At 38.1% G+C, this 25,511-nt stretch overlaps 1 protein-coding gene across 1 annotated transcript in view; it reads left to right on the forward strand.

Annotated features, from left to right (window-relative positions):
• RMDN1 (regulator of microtubule dynamics 1) overlaps positions 1-25,511 on the forward strand; it is a 91,060-nt gene that overhangs the window by 42,595 nt on the left and 22,954 nt on the right. The window contains exons 5-7 of the mRNA XM_033933268.1: positions 2,440-2,529; positions 4,354-4,409; positions 9,841-9,928. Coding sequence (XP_033789159.1) covers positions 2,440-2,529; positions 4,354-4,409; positions 9,841-9,928 — 234 coding nt within the window. The remainder of the gene's footprint in view (positions 1-2,439; positions 2,530-4,353; positions 4,410-9,840; positions 9,929-25,511) is intronic.

Genomic DNA, 25,511 nt, shown 5'->3' on the forward strand with positions numbered 1-25,511 from the left:
AGAGGTCTTGATGGACTGTTTAAGCCCAGAGACTACACTAGTGGCCAGATTACCATCGGGAGGAGATGACCAAGCGCAGCAAACAGAAGGTGGACAAGGTGAGCCAAAACAAATTTTACAGGGAATTTCCTTTTACTCAGAGAAGCCAGCAGAAGTTACCCTGGACTCAATATGGGACTTGGTTTCCAAACAAGGAGACTCTTTGACTAAACAGATTAAAGAAGGTGAAAAGAACTTAAAAACTCAGAAACAAGAGAGAGAAGAAAATAGACAAGAAATTTCCAATGTTAAAGTTAAAGTAGGAGATATTGAGAAAGAAGTGAATATGATTAAACAAGTTCAATCAACAATAATAAAAGATAACCAGATTATTAGAAGAAAATTAGAGACAATGAAAAATAGTTATCGAGCCAATAACCTACGCTTGCTGAATTTTCCAAAAGTTCCCTCTATAAGCCCAAGGGAAATGGTAAAAAGGTATTTTGAAAATTCCTGAGGACTCAATACCTCCCTTTACTCGGGTGTATTATTTGCCCGGTAAAGTATTGCAACAGCAAGCAGAAGACCAGAATCAGGAGCAGGATCTTCAACTAGATTTGACAGCAATTTTGGAAGTATCTGATAAGGATTTGGCTAAACCAGCAACTCTCCTATTACCCGTGGCATTATTGCCAGATAAAGAATGGATATTAAAAATGTTCTTTAAAAATAAACATAAGGAGTTTCTAGGTTTGAAAATTCAAGTTTTCCCAGATGTTAGTAAAGAAACTCAAATTCGACAGTTTCTTTTATTGAAACCAGGTGTCACTCATTTGGGCGGTATTTTTTTCTTATGTTTCCCATGTAAATGTATTGTAAGTTATCGAGATAATAAATATGTGTTTTTTTGAACCGGCTCAACTTACAACCTTCTTGACGCTGAAACACCTGGAAAAGGAAGGAACGTCGGACTAGTAAATTAGAGTTAAGCTCCTCGAACCAGCCACAGATACCTTTTTTTGACTAGCATATATCTTTTGATTTTCTTTAATGTTCAAACACTCATAAATTCTTGGATCAAAAATGTGGACTTGAGATTGTTTGAAGTAAAATTATTGTAAAAATTTTTCTTTTCTTTTCCAAATGCTGTATCAACATACAATCTTTCTGTACAAAATGTTTGATTTTGTTAAAATGTAAAATTGATAAATAAATAATAAAAAAAAAGAAGTGATAGACTCAGGAGTAATCTAAGGAAATATTTTTTTACAGAAAGGGAGGTAGATGCATGGTATAGTCTCCCGGTAGAGGTTGTAGAGACAAAGACTGTATCAGAATTCATGAAAGAATGGAACAGACAAGTAGGATCTTTTAGGGAGAGGAGATAGTAGATTCTGCAGATGGGCAGACTCTATGGGCCTTTATCTGCCATCATGTTTCTATATAGTAGAAATGGATATCTATGATCTTGTTAAGAACTGGCCCTTACTGATAAAAAGGTGGACCACACAACCCCCAATCCAACAATATCTTCATACTTCTCAGAATTTACCCTCTGCATCTGATTCTTCTCAAAACTCTCCATCTTTTGGATACAATAATCATCATTGGCATCTGTTCCATGTTCACAATCTAGATCAGAATGACCATTCATTAAAAACTTTGTCTGAAATAAACCCACAAGAAGACACAATAAATCATATTAATGTTATCTCAAATAAAAAAAGACACCACTGTACCCTTAAAAAAAGAACAAGGGAAATAAAAAACATCAAAACCACTAACTCAACAGAAATTGCCACATCCACGTGCATATCTTAATACCAGATCTGTTAGAAATAAGGCATTCCTTATTAATGACTGAATCATCAGCAAGCAAATAGCCTGCCTCTTTCTAACTGAAACTTGGTTACTGTCTGAAGATGATCCAATTATAACTGATCTTCTACCAGACAATTTCAAAATCCTTACGTTAATCCGCACAGGCAAAAAAGGAGGAGGATTAGCAATTATCCTTAAAGATGGATTCGAGTTCGAACTTCTGGATTCCAAAATGACCGACCACCGGAATCACCCCCACCTCCTGGACCTCCCCGAACCTTACCTGGTGGTCTAGCGGTCTTTCGGGGCAGGAGCGATCTTCCTATGCTCTTGCCCCGTGCAGATTACTCATCCAAAATGGCTGCCGTGAGTTCCCGTCGTAGTCTTGAGAGAGTTGGCCCAAAAGTTATTCGCAAATTTTCAATATTCAGGGGCCGATTCTGCCCCTAATCCCCGTGAATATTTGGGGAGAAGTGAAATAATATTAAAACAGAGACACATGTCAAAAAGAAGAGGATTTGAATTGGCTTCATGAAAGCTCTTCTGATGAGGTTTTCCTATTGGTTTATTTACATTGAGATTTGATTGGTATCCATTGTCTGAAAGTACTGTGTTTTTATTAATTACTTTGTTTTTCAGTGGTATGCCATCTGCATCAGTGATGTTGGGGATTATGAAGGCACCAACACAAAAATTGCTGACTCCTATGTGATAAAGGGCCATCTGCAGGTATAGTAAACATGTGAATAGCCAGTAGTTTTCAAATATAATTCATTCATCCCATTCTTTTGTTTAGAGTAACAATGCTTCCTGACGAACAAATTTAAGGGAGTAATGTTAGGCTGCAAGAAGGAACTATTTTAGTCATTTACACACATAAGTAGGTAATTCACTGTTTATGATCTCTTATAAAATAAGGACTAGCATAATAGTACATGCCATGGTTTGAAGTCTTGTATTTTCCCAGTGGCTGCATGATCCTAGTCTTCAAAACTAAGATGACAGGCCTCCCAGCTTTCCTACCCTGTTACTTAATACCATACTCTTTGTCTAGGACATTCTACTCCTCCCAATAACACCTTTTAGTAGTCACCTCCTTTAGGCAAATAACCTACATTCTATCTTCTCAGTTGTGGGTCCCAGTCTCTGGAATGCTCTTCCCTGACACTTGTGCCAAATGGACACTATCTGGAATTTTAAATCCGATCTATAAACTTACCTTTTGAGATGCTTGCACCTAATTTCACAAGTCAGTACCTCCCTTGCAGAGTCCTGTTGACTGTAGTCACAGACCTACCCCTACTACGTAGCTAGTCCCCTCCTATCCTATCAATTATTATAGTTCAGTGTATCCTCCTCTCCCTTCACTTTCCTCCCTCTTTTTCCTGTTTGATCCCCTCTCAGTTTTTCTTCTCTCATACTTAGATTGTACACTGCTCAGATGGCCTAGCCAATTGGTAGTACAGTAAATTTTGAATAAACTTGGAAACTTTATGGACTTTCTTTTGGGAACTTGTCCAAACTTTTTTTAAACCTTGGTAAGCTAAGCTAAGCTAAGCGGACTGTTTTTACCACATTTTTTGGCAACAAATTCCAGAGAAATATTTTCTCAGATTTGTTTTAAATTTGTTATTTTGTAACTTCATTGCATGCTCCTTTAGTCCTTGTATTTTTGGAAAGAGTAAACATGCAGTTCACTCATGATTATATAGATGTATTATTCTGATGAAAAAGTAAAAGAAGCTCTATAGTCGGGAGAGGCATGGTCACAGCTATTGCCTTAATCTCCAACATCAGAGAAAAGAAATGTTTAATTCTCTTTCTTTGTTGTTCATATCTTGAAATCAGGAAGGGAGAGGGTTCAGTTTAGGCTGTACCTCTTTCTGGGTAATATTTGCTACTTAATGGAGAAGTAATTATACCATGCACCTTTGAGTAAGGCATCAGAAATGATTAATAAGTGAGCTTTCAGATTTTATTTTATTATCATTTCTTGTGAATATACTATAGTTCATTTTTACAGATGCTGTTCATTGTTGATATGATTTCTTTGTTGTTGGGAATGGTGAGAATGAATGACTGAAAATCAGTAAGAGCTCTGAGACTGGGAAAAACTTCAGGTGGGATAGCTATTATTGAAAACAAGCTCCTGCTAAACTGGGACGTACGCAGGTGAGCCGCAGCATGAGTGGACTGCTGGGCAGGATGGGCCACTGGTCTGACCCAGCATCGGCAATTCTTATGTTCTTATAGTGAAATGTAGGTAGATGTAAGGAGAAAAGCATCCTAATGTTTGATTATGATCCAATTAAGTACCTGCTCAATACATCAAAAACTCCCACCTCACATGTGAAAACTAAACTGAATGGTAATTTGAGGAGGACAATACAATATCATTTGCTTTGTCTTGCCTTTTAAGGTATAAGTTCTTCATTTTCTCTTTAAACAGAGCACAATTTTGCAGGCTAACATCTCTAAGGCTTTTCTCCAGTTCTGTGTCTAGGGGAAGAGACTGATGAATCAATTCCTAAATATTGTCTTTTCTCTTACTAGAAAGCCATTGAACTAAATCCTTATGATGCCACCTCCTATCATCTTATGGGCCTTTGGTAAGTCCTATACTGATCTCTTGTTAGTCCATTTAAGACATGTATTTTTATTAAACTGACAACATTATAAAGGAACTAAGCGCAAAAAGATGTACGACAACCTACTAGCAGCACATGTAGCTAAATTGGACCCCTCCATCACCAACCTACTGACAGCTTCAACTGACCTCAAAGCTTTTTGAAAAGAAATCAAAACCATACTATTCAAGAAATTCATCCTAATTTCCTAACCCCACTCTTCTCCCCTCTCTCCCCCTCTTAGGATCCTCCCTTCAAAATGTGATTTAGACCTAACGCCTTTAACTGTATTCCTCTTCCTGAAAACGTCCAGCTATCGTTTTGATGTATTAGGCCCAACGTCTTTAATTGTATTCCTATTCCTGGAAATGTCCAGTTATCTTTTTGTTGTAATCCGCTTAGAACTGCAAGGTACAGGCGGAATAGAAGTCATTAATGTAATGTAACATTGTGTCTAGTTTTTTAGTTATATTTCCTTTATTAGATCGGAGTAAAGTGTGGTAAGGACAATGATATCTTTTGGTGTACCTTGCTCCTCCTCCTTTGCCATCCTAATGCCCAAATACATTTTAGGAAGACTAACAACACATTCAAAAGTAGCAAGATGGCAGGAAAGAATGGAGGAGGATCATTAAATTACATTCATTGGTTTAGATCTGAAGGATTTATGAGCCAATGTGATAAGGCTGTGCTCGATTTTTAATACAGAATTTTAAATTTAGTAATAAAATTAAACTTCCCATGTAATAAACTGATATGCAGAGAACACTGAAGTAAAAAAAAGAATCCGTGTTAAAAGGAATTGTGTACTAAAATAGAAGTAAGCTTTGCTGCTTCATTAAAATTTACACCATTAAGTTCTTGCTTTGTATTGGGTAAAAAAAATTAGGGAACTGAAGAATTTTGAGATAGGAGTTTTTCCAGTTCAGTTATGCTTTGTAGACAGCCTTGCTTCAAATAAAATAGTTAAGCTTTGTCAGTGTGTGGCGAGACTAGGCGTTAGAGGTGATTTTTATTTTTTGAGAGAAGAGATATTGCTGAGATTTTTGTCAATTCTGAGTGCTGCTTCTGCTATGCTTTGTGATACTTTTTAACTTCATTTTCAAATATACAAGCCATTCAGTGGAAAAGAAGTGAGTCTTCATCACAAGATAACAAAGGAGGATATACCTTGGCTTTTCTATCTTGTGGAGGGTATCCCTTAAATCTAATTTCAAGTTTTATTAAAATTTGATTTGATCACTTATCCCTGTCTATCAATTTACAAAAGCGATCACATTGGGGTCATCAAATGACCACGCTGCAAATGATCATAAAAAAAGTGCTCCCCATCAAGAATTTAGAAAAACTCAGAATTTCACAAATAATAATAATTTTTGTTTTGACCTTTTTCTTTCCTTGGTTAATTATACATGAGTACTTTAGAACACAGGGTACATAATACATAAATGCTCCTTATAAAGAAATTCTGTAACAGTCCCCTATTGTGCCCTGCTCAAAGAAAATTCCTTTTTCTCTCTGGTTATATAGTTTATTTGGCCACTTTGTCTTAGCTTGGTAGAAGTCAGTGAAAATGTCTGCAAATATTCAAAGATGATAGGTACCATCATTAATTACCATGTTTTTACCAAAGCACTGAAGTTTACCCTGCCTCTAGCCCGACTACTCTGTTGTAAATTCTCTGGTGCTGGGGAATACTTTGCTATAATGAAAATCTCTAGGCCACAAAACAGATCTCTCTCTGCCCTTTTTGGATCTCAAGTCTACAGTGCATGAGAACATAACATAAGAGTTGCCATACTGATACAGACCGATACTGATACAGACCGAAGGTTCATCAAGCGCAGTATCCTGTTTCCAATGTGGCCAACCCAGGTCACAAGTATCTTTCAGGATCTCAAGGAGAAAAACAGATCTTATGCTGCATATCCTAGGAATAAGCAGTGGATTTCTCCAAGTTCTTCTTAATAATGGCTCATGGACTTCTCTTATAGGAAATTATCCAAACCTTTTTTAAACCTAATTTTGTTTTTTCACTTATTAGCTCATGAGATGTCTGGAAATATGGAAGTAATTTGTCCATAATAAACCACATCTTTCTTTTTAAAAAATGATCTCAATAGCCAAACTTTATCCTTCTCAAAGGAAAACGAGACTAAGGGCTTCTTTTACGAAGGCGCGTTAGGGCGTTAACGCGCGGAATAACGCACGCTAAAATGCCACGCACGCTAGCCGCTACTGGCTCCTCTTAAGCAGGTGGTAGTTTTTTGGCTAGCGCACGCTATAGCGTGCGCTAATCCAGTGCGTGCGCTAAAAACGCTAGCGCACCTTCGTAAAAGGAGCCCTAAGAGGATAGAAACTGTATCTCCTTCAGTTGCGATGTCAGCCAACCACCTGTTAGAGAGATAGTACAGCCTATACAGAAGAAGAGTGACTCTAAATATACAGTAGAGTCTAGAAGACTCCCAGATTCGACAAACTCCAGCTTCCTCACCACTCTATTGTGGTCAGACTCACTTTCAAAAGATCTTCCAATTTCCTAAGATCTTCCTGCAAAGAAGTGCAGAGTAATGCATTTGGGGATTAGAAACTGGAAGGCGCCATATGTGCTAGGAGGTAAGAAGCTGATATGCACGGATGGGGAGAGGGACCTTGGGATGATGGTGTGCGAAGATCTAAAGGCAAAGATTCAGTGTGACAAGGCAGTGGCTGTTGCCTGGAGGATGCTAGGCTGTTTAGAGAGAGGCATATCCAGTAGAAGAAAGAAGGTGTTGATACCGCTGTACAGATCGTTGGTGAGGCCCCACTTGGAGTATTGTGTTCAATTTTGGAGGCTGTATCTGGCAAAGAACATAAGAAGACTTGAAGTGTTCCAGAGAAAGGTGACAAAAATTGTAGGAGATTTGCACTAAAAGATAAATGAGGAGAGATTAGAAGCCATGAATACATATACCCTAGAGTAAAGGAGGGACAGGGGAAATATGATTCAGACATTAAAATACTTTAAAGGTATTAACGTAGAACAAAATCATTTCCAGAGAAAGGAAAATGGTAAAACCAGAGGCCGTAATCTGAGGTTGAGGGGTGATAGACTCAAGAGTAATATTAGGAAATTCCTCTTTACGGAGAGGGTGGTTGATGCCTGGAATGAGCTGCCGAGGGAGGTGGTGGAGAGGTAAACTGTGACAGAGTTTAAAAAAAAAACATGAGATCAACATAGAAGGTCTCTAATCAGAAAATAATAGGTATATATTGAAGAACTAAGGTCAGTACTGGGCAGACTTGCAAGGTCTGTGTCCCATATTTGGTCATTCAGTTGAGGACGGGATGGGGAGGACTTCGATGGCTTGGATGGTTTAGATGGGCTGGAGTGAGCTCTGACAAAGACTCCAGTAGATAGAACCTAAGCACACTACAGGGCAGAGCTCTGGGTTTTTGGCCCAGAAATTTCTAAGAAAAGGACCGTTTAAATTTAATTATTAATTTATAGAGCGTAATTTATAGAGCATGTTTGTTCGGGCCTTTATCTGCTGTCAATTACTATGTTACTAAGTTTTTCACAGTCCGAATGCATTTTAATAACTTTCAACAGTTTAATCTAATCTAATCTACTATTTGTGAGTCGCTCTAAACTTGAATAGGTTCAAGGCAACATACAATGCGGGTATTAAGCAATAGATTAAAAAAAAGGAGAAGGGGGACATTAAGCAGGAGGAGGAAAGGGAGGGTGAAGAGTCCTCTACGAGGAAGCATTGAGGAGATATTAGAAGTACGGTTTACTTTGGATTAGCATTGAGGGGATAATTTAATCACCTCACTCGTAGTTCCAATTTCCAGCTCATTTATAAATAAGTTAAATAACACCAGTCCCAGTACAGATCCCTGCGACACACCACTATTTACCCTCCTTAATTGAGAAAAAGGGCCATTTAACCCTACTCTTTGTTTTCTTTTTGATAACTAATTCTTAATCCACAATTGAACATTGCCTTCTATCCCATAACTCTTTAATTTTCTCTGGAGCCTCTCATTAGGAATTTTATCAAAAGCTTGTACTACAGATGATTTTAACGACAGGTTACAGATCACTAACAACAGATCAGCAATTTCATGTGGCTGGTAAAGGACTTCTAAGGAGAGGAAGATATAATAGATGGTGTAGATAGATAGATTGTATAGGCCATATGTTTATCTGCCATCATTTTCTATGCTATTATTTTCACTATATCTGGGACCTTTGAGTTAGAGAGTCCTCCTTTATCCCTTCCTCCCAGATCACATGAGCCTAGAAGTTAGTTTCTTTTCCATCAGACATGAATGATGCATATATAAGTACAGGTCATCGTCGACTTACAACCTATATGACATGCAACTGTTCGACTTTATGACGTGTTTCCCCAGCCCATACTAATTACGGTTTTTACCCCTCCCCGCCTACCTTTTCCCTGGTGGTCCAGCAGTGTATCCTGCCTGAGCCCCTCCTGCCAATGTCAGAAGCCAGCAGCGTACCTGGGCCGGCACGCGCAGGAGTGAGCTTTAAGATCTCCCAACCCGCCCTGCGCCGCTGACTGACACACTGCCGTAAGTTCTCATGGAACTTGTGGTTCTTGCGGCACTTCTGGAGGCACAAGGAAAAGGTAGGCGGGGAGGGGTAAAAAATAGTTAGTACAGTACTGTACACAGTACTGTACTAACTATTTTTTAACATAGGCCGACTTATGACCAAATCAACTTACGACCTATCAGTCGGAACCGATTGCGGTCGTAAGTCGACGACTACCTGTACTAGGCATTTAAGTTCAGATCAGTACATTTATGAAACTTATTGTTACTAGTTAAGTCTTGGTTGTATATCAGTAGTCGTCATGAATAAAATCATGAATATAAAAAAAAGCAGCATTCTTTATATATTGTATATTATTTTAGCAGTATAGACAGCAAATGGTAACTTTCTTTGCATTAATTAAAACTTTTACAATTATTTTGGAAGCCCCCTTAACTTCAGTGAGTAGCAACGTTTGGAACAATGTCAGAAGTTATGTCACACAGAATGGTTTGTGATTGAGCCATGCTGTATATTTGATGTCATTTGTACCTTTGTAACTGAAAGAGACCACTTGAATCTCATGACATATGTGTAATGATTTGTGACTTTTTATTATTTTATTTTTTTTACATTATGACTGTTTCTAGAAATTCTTTGGAAGTTTGGAAAGATAGCTCAAAGAATTTTGAAAATGACTTCACAGTAATATTTGTGCTACGAAAAGTCATATTTCTGCTCGGGTATGAATTGCATATTTTTGCATAGGGTATGAATTGCAACACACACAATACTCATTTAAAGTATACGGAGGGAACTAATTTCTACAAAATAAAAAATTAAAATAGTGAACATGTGTCTTCTTCATAGGTGTTGCTCTTTTGCTGGCCTTTCTTGGTTTCAGAGAAAAATGGGAGCAATGCTCTTTTCAACCCCTCCAACTTCAACTTACGAAGAGGTAAGGTGATTGTTCTTTTATTCTACAGCACAGTAGAGCTTGGATTTTATTATTTCATCTTTCCTGGACAATGTTAGGAGATTTCAGCGTTCTGATTGATGCTGAAGGTTAAACCTTGTACACATGATCTTTGTGATGCTTCAATTTTAACTTAACAATCTACACCAATGATTCCAAAACTGGGTTCTGAGAACACTCTTCAGGGGTTCCTGAAAAAATTAGATTTTAGACTCTGTTTGTTTGTATGAACATATATATGTTTAAATAAATTGAGGATTCTTCAGTGTATGAAAAAATATAATAGGGGCTCCTTCATAGTAAAAAGCTTAGGAATTATTGATCTACTTAGTTGCACTAAAGACTGAGATTAGTATCATATTCAGCAGTTTTACATGAGAATTTAATTTCATCATAGCTGATCATTCTTTATTGCTAGTAATATGTATTTATGTATTTATATTTATCGTAGGACAAGCAGACAACATGTTCTCACATATGGGTGACGCCATTCACAGATCTGGTATGAACAGTGCAAAAGTGTACTGTCACTTTAAAAGACTGAAAAGTCTTGATACCGCCCTTACCGCGCATGCACTGGTGCTTTCCCACCTGATGTTGGCTCCTGGGACCATCAATTCTCAGTTTTCCGCGGAGCTGAGAAGCTGTATTTAGTTTCTCCATCGCGTCAAACTTTAAGCTTTTTATACCTTTAAGCTTTTTTATACCTTCTTTTCCCCTTCATATTTTTGTTCTTATTACTTTTTATTTCATCCGGTTAAACATTTTTTTTTTTTCATTTTGACTTTTTTTGAGTTTTGGGCCTTTGGGCTTCATAAAGCAAGCTTGTTTTTAGGAGCGTCAAGCTTTTTTCGGTATGCCATCTACTTGACATCCCCTCCGGACAATTGAATACTTTGATTTCATATTGGCAGTTTTTCCTCAATGTCCAAACCTTCTAGTGGCTTCAAGCAGTGCACTCAGTGCAACAGGACCATTTTGGTTACTGACCCACATAACTGGTATGTCCAGTGCCTCGATCCTGAACACCTTGTTGACTCTTGTCAGTGCTGTTCTAAATTACAAAAGAGGTCACTTAAGGGTAGACAGCACGAATACAAAAAACTTTTCAGATCAACTGTGTGAGCATCGAGAATATTTTCTAATGCTGATGCTCAAAGATCAGCAACAGCATTGGTACCAGTACTGATATCTATGCCTCAGTCAACATCTGTGTCATCCATCATACCTCCATCAGGAGAGTTAAGTAAGAAGGCTAGGAAGCACCAACACCCTTTCCCCTCCAAACAAGCATTGTGTTGTCTCAAGCATCTACACCATTGACTCATTCCAAGTGTTGTGCACTGAGACAAGATTACCATCTCTGCAACTGGTGTCCCCTTTTGAGGAATGCCTCAATATCGAGGTCACCAATGCTTTGACACCCAACACAACCTTCTGTGCCAATTTCTACCTTGGTACTGGCACCTTCTCTACTAGACCAGAATAAAAAACTGGTACAGAGAGAGTTGGCTGGGATGCTGCAGTCACACACAGTTCAAGTGCCTGCTTTGATGCATCCAGTTCCAGCCCAGTTTGAGCAACGCTCCAAGCTGGCATCGAGAGCAAGATTTCAGATTGCACACTGTTAACATTCAGTGTCGAGATGAAAGGAATCTTCTAGGGAGCATCGCTCTTCCTCCCATTCCAGACATTTTTCCAGTCTGCACAGATAATCCTTTCAGAGACTGTCCCAAAGTACTTCTCAATGTTCTCCTTGACACTAACCAAAACATTCACCTCAATGTCCACCTCGACGTACTCCATCTCTGAGGCATGACATCGAGGAATACAATTCTGATCTGACTCAATGCTCTTCCTCTGAATACCCAGAGCTATCTGCTGAAGAGTCTTGCTGCATTTCTTCAGATCCTTCTCCTTGTAAAAGGTTACTACCCGAGTCTCTCTTTTATGTAATTCATCAGGCAGATGGGACTAGCTCTCCCAGTAAAAATGTAGTTGGAGACTGAGCCTAGAGCTGAGCTCATGGATGCTCTAGATCGTATATCTCAAACTGTGTGCCTTGGCACACTGAGGAGGAAGAGAGATGCCTGTCAGCTGACTTTCCTACGCGATACAGCGCCAGCGCTGCCCGATTCACCGAAGGCCTGCATGTTTCCCCCGTCTCCAGCGTCCCCCCTGGCCTCCAGGTCTCACCGTTAAAGCTAATTACAGCAGCCTGCAGAGGATCACCAGTAGATAGAATGATTTTATTTTCTTTCAATATAGTGATTGAAATGTGTAATTTTTGAGAATTTATATCTGCTGTGTATATTGTGTATATATGAAAAATGAATGGAAAAAATTGCATTACAATTAGTAAAGGGGATGGGATCTGGGGCAGAGCTTGGGTGGGCCTAGGGCACTCAGTTGATATTTGTTAGACTTAAGGGGTACTTAGCTTGAAGTAGTTGAGAAACACTGCTGTAGGCAATCAGTTGGCACCAGTTCCTCTCCTCTCCGGCCCTCTTCCTTGCTAGTACCCCCAACTGGCGTCTCAGGGCCCATCTGGAGGGCCTCTGCATATGCACGGACGTTGACATGATGATGTCACGCATATGCGTAATGTCATCGTGGCAACGTCTGCGCACTTCTGGGTGCCTCAAGCCGTGGCCACTACCTTTAGTGTGTCCTGGCTCGAGAAAGTTTGAGAGACACTGCTCTAGATTATAAAGAGTGGCATAAGGACTATCTAAGCTTCCTTTCCACAACTTAATGAAGGATGCCATGTTTAAGAACTTGGAGACTCCAGGTGCTCCACATAAGCTGGGCATCTTGTATAGAGTCCAATCTTGTCCAGGATTCAACAGACTGCAGTTTATAGCACCAGTCCCTCCTCGTTGAGTCTGCTCTGAAAAAGGCTAACAATTCTAGAACCTATGCCAGTAATCCTCCTGGGAGAGAAAGAATCCTGGACAAATTTAGTCGGAGAGTGTTTGAGTACAATGTTAACTAGCAGAGTTTTAAATTACAACTTTTTAATGACATTGTACATGAAATCTCTAATTCAAAAGTTATCGCACTACAAACAATACCTACCAGCAGACAAGTTGCACTCCTTCCAGCATATTACCAATGACCTTCTTGAGACAAGAAAATACATGGCAAGATCAGTTTTTGATGCTTTCAATAAGGGTGTTCAATAATTTATCTACCTCAGTAGGAACGAAGAGAGTTTTCAAAAAAAATAATGCTTTATTTTTCAATATAGTCCCCTGATGGCTCCATATATACAAGGGGATTTAGCCAATTCTAGGAGTAATTCCATATACTTCATCCACTTTTCCTGCAATGACTTTAACCCCTTTGAAAAGAATTCTGTTTGACCTTCAGACCAGGCTGGGTATTGTCTATTTGTTGAGTGAGAATAGTATCTCTTTTTTGTGTGTGTAATTTATGGTATTGTAATTTAGTTTTGATTTTAGAATTGTAGTTCTGTTTTATGTTTACAATTATGTATGAACTTGAAAAAGCCTTAGTAATCAGAGGAGGTTAGAACTAATAATTAATGAGAAAAACTTGCTCCTAGTTTAAACAATCACACTACATAGTTAGAAAATAGGTAGCAATAAAGCTATTAGTTATTACACTTATAATTCTTTATTTGCTGCCATGCTGTTCCTCTATCACCGCGAATGCGAAGGGGGAAGTGTGCAGAGGATCCATGCTGAACTTATGTGCCAGGATTTACATCAGATTTCAGTTGGTGTAAGTCTTCATGCCCAAAAATTGGGCAAGGAAATCAATTCTAAGCGCTAGTCTATAAACGGCACGCACTCAGAACACCATTTGTAGGATAGGGCTCTTTTCAAATTTTTTGGCCCCCATAGAAAGTATCACCTTGTACATATTCCTATGTTTTGACCTTCTGTTTCCACAATTTATTGGGAAACTATGGGGCTCATAAGCAAAAGAGAAAAATGTCAAAAAACTGGCCTAAGTTGGCACTTGGACGAACATTTCCCAAATACGTCCAATTGCCGATAATAAAAACAGGTTTTGGACATATTTAAAAACGACCTAGGCCTTCATAGTGCAGCTGAACGACCAAAGCTAAACGGGGCGTTCAGGAGGAGTATCAAGGGTGGGAGTTGGGCGGGACGTGGGCCGGCTTAGACTTAGTCGTACAGCATGTACATGTATAACCAAAAGTTATACAGCCCAGGATTGACGGAACTTGGACGTTGTGACTTAGACCATTTAAAACAGAGTATAAGTCACAAAAACCCACCCAAAGTCACCAGATAAGCACTGCAAACACATAAAACAGACCCACACACATTACCCCAGTAATCACCGCCCCCCCCAATAAAAATATTAATAACACCTTTTAAATTCAGCCTCCAGACCATCATCACCTGGCCACCTGGCATAGGAAAGCCTAGTCATCCAGCACAGAGGCGGCCTAAGTTGTCTTGGGGGGGTGGTTTAGGGACCTAAAGAGAGGGGGACCCATGCCCATAAGCCCCTGTAATCACTGCATTGATACTTAAACATGTGCACTCCCCTATACACCCCAAAAAACCCTTTTTTACTGGCATATAAGTGGCTCCTGCAGCCATAAGGGCTATTAGGGTGGTAGATAAGTGGGTCTAGGGGATTCTGGAGGTGGTTTGGGGGGCTCACCATGACCTATAAGGGAGCTGTAGTGAGGAGAAGACATGACACCCTTTTTGTGAAGTTCATAGCAGTGCCCTGTAAGGTACCCCACTATTTAGGTGGCATGTCTGGGTGTTCATTCCATCGCTTTGCAGACCCCTCCCATCTTCAACAGGGCTTGTTCTATGCATTTTTGACTTGGACGAAAAGTTGGACGAAAATGTAGTATAAAGATGGATGATTTAGCGACTTGGACGATCAGATCGGCAGGATGTATAGTTAGACGATTTTCGAAACAAAAAAAAAAATTTGGACTTAGATGAAAACAGACTTAGACTTCCCTTTCGATTATGCCCCTCTAAGCTTTTAAGATGAGACTTACTAGTGAAGTGATTAAAAATGCAAATTTTATGACATATATAAACACAGTGAATTATAAAAACAAAACAAATCTCAGTTCAAATTTGAGGACCGGAATTGCCTACCCCTGGACTAATGGATAGTCCTTATACATTGTAGCAATGTCCAGTTGTGACCACTTCTGGGAAAAGATGACTAAAATAACAGATCCAAAATGTTGAGCATGGCTGATTTTCCATTTCATGGGTTCATAAGCAGTCTGAATAAGTTGTATTTTGAACTTTATTTTTTAACATAAATGGATGAGGGGAAGGGAATGAAACTTGTATACTGCTTTTTTGTGGTTACACATTCAAAGTGGTTTACATATATACAGGTACTTATTTTGTATCTGGTGTATCTGGGGAAATGGAGGATTGGGTGACTTGCCCAGGGTCTCAAGGAGCAGCACTGGGATTCAGGGTGCTGAGGCAACAGCTCTACCACTAAGCCACTCTTAACTACAATTGTTTGCTCTAACATTGGAATCTCAAAGTCCCTCCTTGAGGGCCGCAATCCAGTCAGGTTTTCAGAATTTCCCCAATGAATATGCATTGAAAGCAGTGCATGCACATAGATCTCATGCATGTTCATTGGGGAAATCCTGAAAACCCAACTGGATTGTGGCCCTCAAGGAGGGACTTTGAGACCCCTGCTCTAACATAACCTCATTTTTTTCTCAGAGATGGTTACATATAGTTTTACCAGTATGTGAGGAACAGAGTACTGTGATGGAACTACTACTATTAATCATTCCTATAGTGCTAGTAGACATACACAGTGCTATACATCAAAATACAGACAAGACAGTCCCTGCTCAAAAGAGCTTTCAGTCTAGTCAAGACAGACAAACTAGACAAGAAGGTGCATCAATTCACTGTTCTCAGATGGGGAACTTTCAGAGGGAATGATATAAAAAAGCAATAACTCAAGCAAAAAAAAAAAAAAAATTACACTAAATGCATTAGTAAAACCAAATACTCAGGACCCTTATTCTCAATCCTTAAAACACTCTCCACTAACAACAAACAAGAATCCTCAATCTCTGAAATGCCCCTAGCATGAGATCTAGCTCTTTACTTTACCAACAAAATTGCCAATTTACATCTCCAACTTTCGAATGGTCCAAAAAAAATAACACCTGATCAACATACAGAAAAATAATTGTCCCTACAAGTAAATTTACTACAGTCACAGTCCCTACACTATGTGAAATAAAACGAAACATACAGAACATGAACATCAAAGACAGCACTTCAGAAACTATTCCTCCTTTTCTTTTAAAACGCTATTTTAACATTTTCGGACAATACATCTACAGCATGATCAAACAAAGCTTAGAAACTGGTTCAATATCTGATTACTGCAAATCAGCAATTATAATCTATCCTAAAATTAAAGATCATAAAGCCCCCATATCTGACTGATCCAATTACCATCCAATATCTAACCTCCCATTCATGGCTAAACTCACAGAAAAAAATAGTATTTAATCAGCTCAATGACTTCATTGAAAAACCCAATGTCCTTCACCCAAATCAACAGACTTCTGGAAGCAATATTCTACCGAACATGCATTAATAGTGCTTACTACTTCTATTCTCAACCTCCTGGACCAGAGAAAAACCACACTACTAGTCTCTCGACCTTTCAGCCACATTCTACACAGTCGACCACCAACTTCTAATCAGCAGAATGCTCTCAATTGGAATAACTGGCACAGCTTTAGACTGGTTTATATCCTTCTTCTTTGGCCGTTCATCCAAAGTGCACACTAACTTAACAACTTCAGAATCGATCAAACTAGAATATGGTATACCACAAGGCTCCATTCTATCTCCCCTGCTTTTTAATATCTTCACCTCTCCTCTTCTTACCTTTGCCCAATCAATTGGTTTTACTGTATTCAGTTATGGTAATGATATTCAGCTAATCCACCCAATAGACTCAAACGACCCTCAGGATATTCTAAATATTACTAACAAATTAGAAGTGATCACTAAATGGTTAACTACATACATGCTTTTTCTCAACCCAGACAAATAAAATGGAATGCTTTTCTCCCCCACTAGAAATAAAACCCTTGCTCCCCCTCCACTAGAAATAAAACCCTTGCTTCCCCCATTTATCTCAAGTCTACTCCTCTTCAATTCACTAACAATACTAAGATCCTTGGAGTAATCATCAACGATGAATTATCCTTCCACCAACAGATAAGCGCAATGGTCAGGAAAAGTTTTTACAAACTAAGAATGATCAGATCAGTTATGAGCCTACTAGAACCCTCTTCTCTCAATATCTTACTACACTCTTTGGTAATATCCCAAATTGACTACTGTAATTCCTTGTATCAGGGTATTTCTCAAAAAGAGATAAGAAGATTTCAAATCATTCAAAACACAGCAGTTAAACTAATGTATAACGCAAAAACATTTGATCATGTCACCCCCCTGTTTATAAAATCATACTGGCTCCCAATCAATCATCAAATCACATATAAAATCTCACTACTTATCTTCAAAACAAAGTTAACACATACCCCAGGATTTATAGATAGACTTCTTATTCCACACTGCCCAACTAGAACACTAAGATCCAGCAACCAGAATCTTCTGGTGGTCCCTTTCCCATGGCATTTATTCTATGAAACCACCAGAAAGAAAATCTTTTTGGTTATTGTACCAACAATATGGAATTCCCTGCTGTCTCACTTTCAAGAAAAAATCTCAATGGACATATTCAAAAATAAATTAAAGACCTTCCTCTTTAAAGATGCATTTGACAAGTGGACACTAGATCGCATATAGAAGGAAGAGTATATCCCTTTTTACGTTCTTTCTTTCCTGTTATAAATTGTACTCCCCCCCTCTAATCCAATTTGTATCTTGTAAGTCAGTAAAGTCTTGTTATCTAATGTATTCCCCTGGATTTTAATAGTGTTAATATTGTACACCGCTTAGACAATTTATTTAAAGCGGTATATCAAATTTTAAATAAAACTTGAAACTTCATAAGACAAATATTGGTGTAGTGGAAGGGGCCTGCGCACAGTACTGAGCAGAGTTCTGGGTTTCTGGCCCAGAAATATCTAAGACAAAGAATCATTTAAACGAAATCATTAAATTATAGAGAGTGTATATTTGGGCAGACTGGACGGACCATTTGCTCTACCTATTCTCATACCTTTTTAAAAAGCTTGGTGTTAGTTTTGCCTGTTACTGAAGCATTTTCATCTGGTGTGGGAGCTTGCTCTTATTCTTATACCTCTTTTAAAGCTTGGTATTAGGCTGAAGCATTTTCATTTGGTGTGGGAGCTTGCACCACCTATTCTCTTACCTTTTTTTTTTTGGCTTTTCAGCCTCTCACACAGTTTTTCATTGGAAATCCCTATATTTAATCTATTAGAAAGGAGAGATATAATAATAATTTGTAACTATGAATCTTTTATTGATTTTACTGTTTTACTTAATGGGCGATAGAATTAAGGATGTTAATTCACTTTATCCACAGTTACATTTAATTTATCTTAATCAAAAGGTACAAAAAGTTGATAATCTTGATGTATCCACTAGACCAGGGGTAGGCAATTTTGGTCCTCGAGAGCCACCAGCAGGTCAGGTTTTCAGGATATCCACAATGAATATGTATGATATGGATTTGCATGCACTGCCTCCTTGAGATGCAAATCCATCTCATGCATATTTATTGTGGATATCCTGAAAACCTGACCTGCCTGTGGCTCTTCAGGACCGGAATTGCCTACCCCAATTACAAGCAATGGAAAACATCAACATACCTTTAAAAAAAGGATTAGGGAAGTAAAACCTGTTAGAACTATTACCTCTATCATGCCTAATACTTCTGCTCATGTTTCATGTCCATATCTTAATACTAGATCTGTTAGAAACAAAGCTTTTTTAATTAAGAATTGGATCATCAGCAAGCAAATAGCCTGTCTTTTTCTAACGGAAACCTGACTGATTTCTGAAGAGGATTCAGTCATAAACGATCTTTTACTGGCTTATTTTAAAATTCTTACGTTAAAACGTGATGGTAGAAGAGGGGGAGGATTGGCAGTTGTTCTTAAGGAAGGATTTGAATTTGAACTATTGGATTCTAAAATGACTTATCATTTGGAAATTTTAGCTTGTAAAATTAGTATCAAGGAATTAGAGGATCGTTTTTCTTGTATATTATTCTATGTTCCACCGAAAAGCTGGATAAAAGCTAGAGAGGGTTTCTATGAATTTGTTCTACATAACTCAATTACTTATTTCTATAATATCGCAGGAGACATAAATTTACATTTAGTTGAAAAGGATAATATAGATGTTGAGGATTTTAAAAACTTTTTATCTTTGTTTAATTATAGGGCTCCTTTTACTAAGCTGCAATAGTGGTTTTAGCATGTGCAGAATTGCTGCGCGCGCTAGATGCTAACGCCAGCATTGAGCTGGCGTTAGTTCTAGCCGTGTAGTGTGGGTTTAGCGCACGCAAAAATTCTGCGTGTGCTAAAAACGCTATCGCAGCTTAGTATAAGGAGCCCATAGTCTTCCTTTACCTACACAAACACATGAAAAAAGGTCATCATTTAGATGTGGTAGCTATGTCCTTAAAGGAGACATTAGATCCTTCTATCTCTCTAACTGATGGTACCTGTCAAGATATTTGGTCCGATCATTTCACTTATTATTTTAATTTAGTTTGGAATCAATTAAAATTAAAGAATAAAAAAATATCTTAGGGGCAATATTAATCCAGAGGAATATTGGCCATAATATGAGTTGTTAACGGAGCTTGGTGAAGGGGTTGATTTTTGGACCATTGGATAGAAACAAATACATCTATTTTAGATAAAATTGCCCCTAAAGGAAAAAGTAAACGTTGTTCAAATAAACATAAGTGGTTTGATAATGAACTCCTAAAAATAAATCAATTAGTAAGACGATTGGAAAGGATGTGGCAAAAAACTGGAAAATTATTAGATCGGAATAATTGGAGATCCAACATAAAAATTTACAAACAATTGATAAAAGAAAAATGTAAAGCATTTGATTCATCTAATATGGGTTCAATGGGTATCAATACAAAATAACTGTTCAATCATAAGAACATAAGCAATGCCTCTGCTGGGTCAGACCTGAGGTCCATCGCGCCCAGCAGTCCGCTCACGCGGCGGCCCAACAGGTCCAGGACCTGTGTAGTAATCCTCTATCTATACCCCTCTATCCCCTTTTCCAGTAGGAAATTGTCCAATCCTTTCTTAAACCCCAGTACCGTACTCTGCCCTTTTACATCCTCTGGAAGCGCATTCCAGGTGTCCACCACACGTTGGGTAAAAAAGAACTTCCTATTACTGTGCCGTCGGCTTCATTGTCATGTCCACCATAACCCCCAAATCCCTTTCCTGGGTACTCTTATTTAATACTATCCGTCCCATTGTATAGTTGTACCTCGGGTTTCTTCTTCCCACATGTAATACTTTACATTTTTCAACATTGAACTTCATCTGCCATCTCGTCGCCCATTCTCCTAGTTTATTCAAGTCCCTTTGCAATTCTTCGCATTGCTCTTTAGTCCGAGCTCCATTAAATAGTTTGGTGTCGTCCGCAAATTTTATTATCTCACACTTCATCCCTGTTTCTAGATCATTAATGAAGATATTAAATAGCAGCGGCCCGAGCACTGAGCCCTGCGGGACATCACTCGTGACCCTCCTCCAGTCCGAGTAGTGGCCCTTTACTCCTACCTTCTGATTTCTACCCTCCAACCAGTTTCTGATCCATCTATATACATCTCCTTCCACCCCATGGTTCTTCAGTTTCCGGAGTAGACGTTCATGGGGCACCTTGTCAAAGGCTTTTTGGAAATCTAGATATATGATGTCTATGGGGTCTCCTTTGTCCATCCGTTTGTTAATCCCTTTGAAGAAGTGCAATAAGTTCATTAGGCATGATCTCCCCTTGCAGAAACCATGTTGGCTGGTTATCAAAAGCTCGTTTCTTTCATAATGTTCATCAATGTTTTCTTTTATCAATGCTTCTGCCATTTTTCCCGGAACCGAGGTCAGGCTCACCGGCCTGTAGTTTCCCGGGTCACCTCTTGATCCCTTTTTAAAGATGGGCATAATGTTGGCTATCTTCCAATCCTCAGGGATAAATTGTAAATTTGCTGCAGTAGTTCCACTATCTCCTCCTTTAATTCTTTCAGAACCCTTGGATGTATGCCGTCCGGACCCGGGGATTTGTCAGTTTTTAGTTTTTCTATCTGCCTGCGCACTCCTCAAGGTTCACTTCCATGGATGTTAATTTTTCTGCTTGACTTCCATTGAAGAATTGCTCAGGTTCCGGTATGTTGGATGTGTCCTTGTTTGTAAATACAGACGAGAAGAACATGTTAAGCCTTTCTGCCACTACCTTCTCCTCCCTCACCACCCCCTTCCTGTCTTCGTCGTCCAGCGGTCCCACCTCCTCTCTAGCCGGCTGCTTCCCTTTAACATATCTAAAGAACGGTTTGAAATTTCTTGCTTCCCTTGCTAGCCGCTCTTCATACTCCCTTTTGGCTTTTTGAACCACACGGTGACATTCTTTTTGATACTTCCTGTGCCCCTCAGTTTTGTCCTTTTTCCATTTCTTGAATGAATTTTTCTTATTGCCTATCACTTCCTTCACTATTTTGGTTATGTACGCAGGGTCTTTTGTTCGACTCTCTTTGCACCCCTTTCTGAATCTGGGGATATACAGATTTTGCGCTTCGCTCAGCATGTCCTTGAAGAAAGACCAGGCATGATTTACCGTTTATAAAGTTATAACCAAACAGGGTTAGGTTTTCATCACCGGTCCAAAACCACTGTGTGAGCAATTTAAAATATTTTTTTACTCATTTTCATAATGCAATATGTGATATATAGTAATTTGTAATATTGTGATTTAAAATTTCTCAAATTGCTAAAGAGCAAGTTAAAGCCGGCAGATTTATTTTCAGGCTTTCTATAATGTGAAATGAACCAAGCACTTATCTTAATATCCCAACGGAGGCCCAACCGTTTCGCTCAACGGGCTTCTTCAGGGGTAACGATAAGAAATAAGGTGCCGGTATACACTTTGCTCAAAATTTCTTGAAAAAAGAAAGAGAGAAAAATAAAGAATATTATATCGATATTTTTACGACAAATGAGGACATATTCATATTAATAACATAATGATGTTATGACTGTTGGTGCTACGTGTAAGAATATTCTGTCAATAAACCAAATAAAACCGCAAGCAACAAAACAAACAATACAATGTAAATGTTATTTGAATAAAATATATAACTTGCCTGCGGTGTAGCTCTGAGTTATTTTGCCAGCAACAATTGTAAAACAAAATGGCGCCCGAATTTAAACAGAACGCCAAGGTTTTTTGACCAATCAAATTTTCAGATGACGTCAAAAATGATGACGCTGTATATATTTAACTAAGAGAAAGATTTTTTAAAGGTAAACTGACATGTATATTCAAGTAAAGCGCTAAGACATTGTTAACTTATCAAGGTAGTAATGCATGTACTTTGCATAATGAAACAAAAATAATTATATATAAGGGCATAAATGGTTGAAAATTGATGTTATATATAAAGACGAAATCAGAAAAAAGCATGCCATTCAATATGGCTATTGAGTCCTTGAGGTTCTAATGTATGTAATCTCGAGATCCACAGTTGTTTACGACGTAACAATTGTTTGTTACGATCTCCTCCTCTTGAAGATTTCGGAATATGATCAATCACCCAACATTTAAACTGATGAAATTTGTGGTTAAATTCTGAACAATGGGTGACCAAGGGTGCTTCAGTTCTTGTCCGTTTGAGATTGGAGCGATGTTCAGTTAATCTGATCTTGAGACTTCTAATGGTTTTCCCAACATAAAGTTTGTTGCAGGGACATAACAAAAGATAAACAACATAGGTACTATTGCAATTACTGAAAAAAATGTGTATTGTAAAGTTTGTTGTCAAATGGATTGATAAAATGGTCAGATTGCAACATGATCTCGCAATTTAAGCAATGACCACACTTGTAATGACCCTTTAAAGTAGATGTCTGTGATATAGTAGTCTTCAATTATGACGGGCTTAATAGTTCTTTGAGATTCTTCCCACGAGAGTATGAACTACGGAGAGAAGTGTTTTTAAATACATTTAGTGTTTGCATGATATTCCAATGTTTTTTGATGGTACGTGCAATCCTAGGGCTAGCATTGTTGTATCTAGAAACAAAAGTGCAAATGTCTTGAGAGTCATGATGTTTTGATGAGGGACTGAGTAATAAAGTACGGTTATTGAATTTAGCCCTCTTATATGCTGACTTCAAACTTTTTTTGTTGTAACCTCGTCTGATAAATTTGTCCTTTAACAATTTTGATTGAATTTCAAAGTCCTGATTCGTACTGCAGATACGTTTGTATCATAAAAATTGTGAGTAAGGTAAACTGGATATACAGCCTGATGGATGACAACTTTTAGAATGTAGAAGTGAATTTCGATCTGTAGTTTTATGGTGAACTTTGGTAATAAAACCTTGTCTAACTTGATTGATATTGACGTCTAAAAAGTTGATGTTAGAATATGAATAAGTATAGGTAAATTGAATGTGATCATTACATGTGTTCAACCATTGAAAAAAAGTCAAAAATTCCTCAACACTGCCAGACCACAAAAGAAAAATATCATCAATGTACCGGTGCCAGGATATGATTTTAGAAACAAACGGAGATGACCAAATCCATTCAACCTCAAATTGATTCATAAATATGCATGCAATGGAGGGTGCAAAAGTTGACCCCATTGCAACACCAGACAATTGAACATACATTTTATCCAAAAATAGAAAGTAGTTCTCTTTCATGGCTAGTCTAGTGAGATGTACCAAAAAATCAGTCGGAACCATGTGTGGACGTGGTCTAGATTCTAATACTTGACGAATAGCTTCAATTGCTTCATCCTGAGGGATGGAGGTGTAAAGTGAATTGATGTCTAAAGTGACCATGAGATATGGTTCATGATCATCTTCATGGTCAGCCAAGATGTTCAAAAAATGTGTTGTATCTTTAATATATGTGGTATGATTTTCCACATGTTCTCTGAAAAATGTATCCACATAAGAGGACAACGCCTCCAATAAAGACCAGAAGCTGAAATTATTGGACGACCAGGTGGTTTTGTCATATTTTTATGAATTTTGGGTAGCAGGTATAAAACAGGAATGGATGGATGAATAACATTCAAAAATTTATATTCTCGTTTGGTCAAAAAACCTTTAGTTAATCCTGTATGGGTAATCTTAGAGATGATAGATTGTAGTCTGTGTGTTGGATCGAGATGAACTACTTTGTAAACTGAGGAATTATTGAGTTGTGAAAAAGCCTCGTCAATGTAGTCTGATTTGTTGAGTATGACTACCGCACCGCCTTTATCGGCATTTTTAATGACGATCTGGTTGTTGTTTCTTAATTTATGTAAAGCATCTAGTTCTGCCTTGGTTAAATTATTGTTTTTAAAAGTGAAATTCATTTTATTGACGTCATTTAAAACAATCTGTTTGAAAGCTGATAAAGTAGAATCTAATGGACCCGGTGGTGTCCAATCTGATTTATTGAAAACTACTGACCGATGAAAAGATTGTTTTCCATCAAAAAATATTTTAAGGGATAAAGATCTGATGAATCTTTCAAAATCAATCCGAAACTGAAATGCATTAAAATGATTAGTGGGAACAAATGAAAAACCTAGCGAAAGAACATGTTCTTCTATTGAGGACAAAGGGTGTGTAGATAAATTTACTACGGTTGATATTGATTCTTGAACTGACGGCCTCTTCTGATATTCCGAGCGTCTCTTTGTCTGCGATAGTTCTGCCTTCTTGTGGCTAAAAAATCACCAGATGAATCACTGCTGGCAGAGGAACTTTGAGAAGATTGAATACCTGAGTGGACAGCTACAATGTTGGTATTTGTATTTCTGTACATCCAGGGATAGACACGACCTGTGTCGTAATCTTTCTGGTCTCTGGCTAGTTTCCTCATTTTTTGCTTTCTAGTTGAGTCTTTGTGTTTGTCAACTAAATTTGTTATTTCTTTATATTTGATGTCAAATTCTTGATCACCAAGTTTAGATTTGAGGCCTACAAGATCAGAATCTAATATGGTTTTTTGAGTATTGATTACTCTTTTGCTACGGTCTATAATCAACAACATGATGTCCAAAGAACACTTGTTGAGAATTTTATTCCAACATTCTACAAAATCTGTGTCGTCTTTGAACATTTGTGGTTCAAGATGAACCCTTAATCCTCGTGGAATTTGTTCCTTCTTGCAATATTCCACTAGAGCAGAACCGTTAAGTTCTAATCTAGCTATACGTTTATATTTGTTAACAATGTCATTAACGTCAGGAGATTCAAAAGAACCAGCAGTCATACTTAATGACTCAAATTCTGTCATAATGGTCTTTGCTTTATCAAAAGTAAAGCTAAGACCGGAAGTCCAAG

Source organism: Geotrypetes seraphini, chromosome 2, assembly GCF_902459505.1.
Source record: "Geotrypetes seraphini chromosome 2, aGeoSer1.1, whole genome shotgun sequence".
Classification (NCBI taxonomy): Eukaryota; Metazoa; Chordata; class Amphibia; order Gymnophiona; family Dermophiidae; genus Geotrypetes; species Geotrypetes seraphini.